The sequence below is a fragment of the Enoplosus armatus genome, chromosome 14 (genome assembly GCF_043641665.1).
Source record: "Enoplosus armatus isolate fEnoArm2 chromosome 14, fEnoArm2.hap1, whole genome shotgun sequence".
NCBI classification, from domain to species: domain Eukaryota; kingdom Metazoa; phylum Chordata; class Actinopteri; order Centrarchiformes; family Enoplosidae; genus Enoplosus; species Enoplosus armatus.
Genome location: NC_092193.1, coordinates 7,488,299 through 7,492,025, shown reverse-complemented (window position 1 = coordinate 7,492,025; position 3,727 = coordinate 7,488,299). Strand labels below are relative to the sequence as shown.

Here is a 3,727-nt window from a genome sequence, read left to right as displayed (position 1 = left end):
CATCATAGTCACATTCATAGTGTACATCTGATTGTTATGGGTGAATTTAAGATATAAGGTAACTGTGGAACTGTGTGACACCACTTTTGATGAAATGTGTGGTTTTATCACACTATTTTTAAAGTTTTAAAACTGTCAACAGAAAGAAGAGTATCGTGTCAATCACCAACCACATATTTGAGGAGAAATGTTTAATATTTATCTACTTTAAAAATGCCATCTGGCTTTGATACATATCGACTCAGTGCAGCCTTTGATGCGGGAGAAACAAATGCTCACTGACACCATGCAGACATAATATGCACAGACTCGGATACTTTGAAACTGTAGTGCAGAGTGACTCTGTGTAATTGTAGTATTAAGGCCCTTTGATGTCCTACTATAATTTCTACCCATCAGAAAGGGAGTCTAAGGGCTCCCTGATGAGGGTTTGCTGTGCCCCTCTGTCCAGACGGCTCCCGGCTCACTCTGTAATTATGGAAATGGAGTGTTTGTATTTATAGGCTAAGCCCACAAGCGGCTGCCCTTCTCTGTCTTGCAGCTGCAAAAGATCACAGTGGAAATCAAGTGCCCATGTTTTGAATTAAAGTGGGTACACAATGGCAACATGTATAACCTATTTAGTGTAACTGATCTGATGGTCTGCAGGTCTGCTGCACCTACTTAGACTGCTTGTAAGCACAGTATGGAACCTGTGGATGGAGTGGGTGGATGTGGTTCATTTAACTAAATGTGTGAACAGGATGTATCTAGAAGGGCTAAGCATGCATGAAAAGTAAAGAGTTCACCAGCCAGAAGTTCAATTTCATTGTTTTTAATATTTACAATAAATACACATTTGACAGTATAAAATCCATGTACATATTTATACAAATTTAAGTGAAAAATAATGCACAGGACATCAAGCCCCGATAGTGAACAGAGAGACTGCATCCAAGAGTTTCACAAGAGAGGAGACAACATCAACTCCAAATAGAGAAAAGCCATAAAATAAACCAGTTCAGGCCAATCAGACATTGAGGCAGTTTAAATAAAACATTGTCTTTGCACATGTTAGGCAACTGTATGTGCATCTCACGCCTGTCAACAAGAACATGTACTATTTTTGTGGCCATGGCGTTCTGTCACCAAGAGTTTTACAGTAGCACAGTCATAGAAAGGCACTTTTGTGTCAAACACAGCATTCCAGTTCTGTCAAAGAAGGGTAGTAAAGCTATACAGGGCCAGCCCCTTCTTGGTCTCCCTGCTCTAAAGCAAACAAAGCTTTTCTAAAGCTTTTATGGAACCAAAGTAGTACCAGCTACGTTATTAGAAAATAATAACACTAAAACGTTTTAATTCAATATTATATAAAAAAGACTTTGGTCGTGTGGAGAACAATTTAAATAAAAGAAAACATCAGTTGAATCACAATAAAAATGAACCCCAAGTCCTTATGTGGGCTCCTTCACATGTGTCTCTTCATGTGAAGTGCCAGGTGGTCAGACCTGGAGAAGGCGCGTTCACACAGGTGGCACTGGAAGGGCCGGTGTCCTGTGTGTTTGCGGAAATGACGGGTCAGCTCATCGGAGCGGGCAAATTTCCATCCACAGCCTTCCCAGCTGCAGTGGTACGGCTTCTCACCTGCGAGGACAGACACATGGAAGATTATTAGGCTGTGCTGAGAGGGGAAACATGGGGTGTGCAGACCTGTGCGTAATTGCGCGCATTTATCATGATGGATATGAGCTCAAACTTACCGGTGTGAGTTCGGAGATGTGCCTTCAGGTGTGAGCTCTTGGTGTAAGTTTTACCGCAGCCAGCGAAGGTGCAGGTGTGCGTGGCTGTGCGCTTCCGCGGCCATGTGCGCCGACCTCTCTTGGGTTTGGACTCCAGCAGCTCGAGGGGAGACGAGGGCGGTGTCAGCATCACCCTCTGCGCGCCCGGCTGCAGGCTGAGACCTTCATCGTACATGCCAAAGGCAGTATGTGGAGCGTGGTAGGACATCTGCATCTGGGGAGCCTGAGGGTGGTGCGGGAAACCCGCCGGTGTGTGATACTTCTGAGAGAAGTTCATGGGCTGGCACAGCTGTGCCTGGCAGTCCGAAGCTCCCTGGTCATCGGGGCTGAGAGGCGGGGTCATGTTGCTAGCTGCCCGCGGGGAGATCGCCACCCGGGGCTGCTCGAAGGACATCATGCACGAAACGTTCCCTTCCTGCTTGATTTTGCTGCAGCTTTGGGGCACCATGCCCAAAACGGGACCGTAACCGTCCATGGGTGGCTCCGCTTTGATTTCCTGCCGGGGAAAATGCACCGTGTTGACATAAAATCTCCCCTGAACGCCGGGGTTGCGCGTAATGCCATAGTTGTTTGGTCCTTCGGAGCGGAGCAGCTCTGTCATGAGGCTGGCGCCGTACGGGGGCGGCGGGGAGCGGTGGTCGTCTCCTGGGTAGGATGGCACCGAGTTTCCCGTCGTGTACATGCCGGGGTCAGACGTGCCCACAAAGTCCGCCGCGCTGTCTGAGCCAGTTGTGTTGGCGAGAATAAAATCCAGATCCAAATAGTTACTCAGATCCTCGTCGTCCTTTCTGTTGTGATTGTCCAGGTTGTGTACCATTTCAAGCATGGAGCAGCTGGTGGAGACTAGTTTGTCCATCTCTCCTTTCCACCTCTGAAGGAATAAAAAGACATGATAAGTATTTTGTGCTGCTAAATAAAATGCTGTGTGAGAGATTGCAAATAAGTGATTCCGTCTAATACTGAGTTTAATCTCATGGAAATGTTTTCTTAAAGCAAATAAATTCGTTCCAACAGCTTGACAAGATAGTGACATTACCAATACTTTCAAAACAGGTGAAACAAAGTGACTCACACACATCCACAGATCTGAAAACGTTTCTAATGTTTTAACTTACGTTTTCCCAGGTTTTCTCTCTTTGGTTTGAGAATGTCGAGAAAGACGGTAGCATCACTCCGGATAAGGCCATCGTTCGGTGAAATAATAACTATCTCTTGTCAAAGTCGCGTCGTGTTGAGCGGCAGCCGCACCAGAGTCTGTGCGCCTATTTCACTGTCGCCTCTCCACAGCTGCGCTCCAAAGACATGAACAAGTCTAAAAGTGGTAGGAGGTCCTCCGGACCTTATAACTCTCTAACCCGAGCACGCCTGGCCAATTGTGAGAGCTCAGGAAACAACGTAAAGTTTGGTAAATTTAGCTCTTTATAAAGCGGCTCCTGCAGGCAGCGGGGCTCAGTACGCCGTGTGAAGGGCAGAGCAGCGCAGAGGAGCCTATAAAGTGCAGGACCTCCCCCACGGGCTGACGCAAACGCTGACAGGCCAGCCCACCTGAGCTCGAGTTGGAAAAAAGTTGCTGGCAAATTACAAACACACGGACAATACAGCAACCATAGATACTTACGTAATATGCTGAAAAGAACAGGCCTAATGACAGAAACCGCTGGAAGTCAGCCGCACCAACAACTTAATGTAAAGGCTGCCAGTACTTAATCATCCCAACACAAAGGAGATATGGCTTTTTTTTTTTTTTTTGATGAACAGTAATAAAATATAATTAGATTAGAGTACTGGGTTAAAACTCTGCCGAGAAAGACACAGAACTAAGACATGTCCTTTAATATAAGGAAGGCAATTGAGATTATTACACAGACATCAAATAGCACTTGACACAAAAAATGTCCCAAAATATCTGAATGTATATGTTGGATCCGACAAGATATATTTGTAAATAA

The 3,727-nt window shown here is 45.8% G+C and overlaps 1 protein-coding gene across 1 annotated transcript; it reads right to left on the bottom strand.

Annotated features, from left to right (window-relative positions):
- Window positions 1–798: 798 nt before the first annotated feature.
- On the bottom strand, window positions 799–3,221 carry klf2b (Kruppel like factor 2b). Its single transcript, XM_070918451.1, has 3 exons — window positions 2,894–3,221; window positions 1,740–2,649; window positions 799–1,623 (listed from the first exon to the last, which is right to left on the bottom strand). Exons 1-3 carry the CDS (start codon window positions 2,963–2,965, stop codon window positions 1,448–1,450), a joined length of 1,158 nt encoding a protein of 385 aa, XP_070774552.1. The 5' UTR covers window positions 2,966–3,221; the 3' UTR covers window positions 799–1,447.
- Between the last annotated feature and the right edge of the window lie 506 nt (window positions 3,222–3,727).

Excerpts from the sequence above, each read along its gene's own strand:
- klf2b (XM_070918451.1), bottom strand. The coding sequence starts at position 2,965 with ATGGCCTTATCCGGAGTGATGCTACCGTCTTTCTCGACATTCTCAAAC. Across the intron at positions 2,650-2,893 it reads GAGAGAAAACCTGGGAAAAC|AGGTGGAAAGGAGAGATGGA; the intron begins GTAAGTTAAAAC and ends TTATTCCTTCAG. Across the intron at positions 1,624-1,739 it reads ACATCTCCGAACTCACACCG|GTGAGAAGCCGTACCACTGC; the intron begins GTAAGTTTGAGC and ends CTGTCCTCGCAG.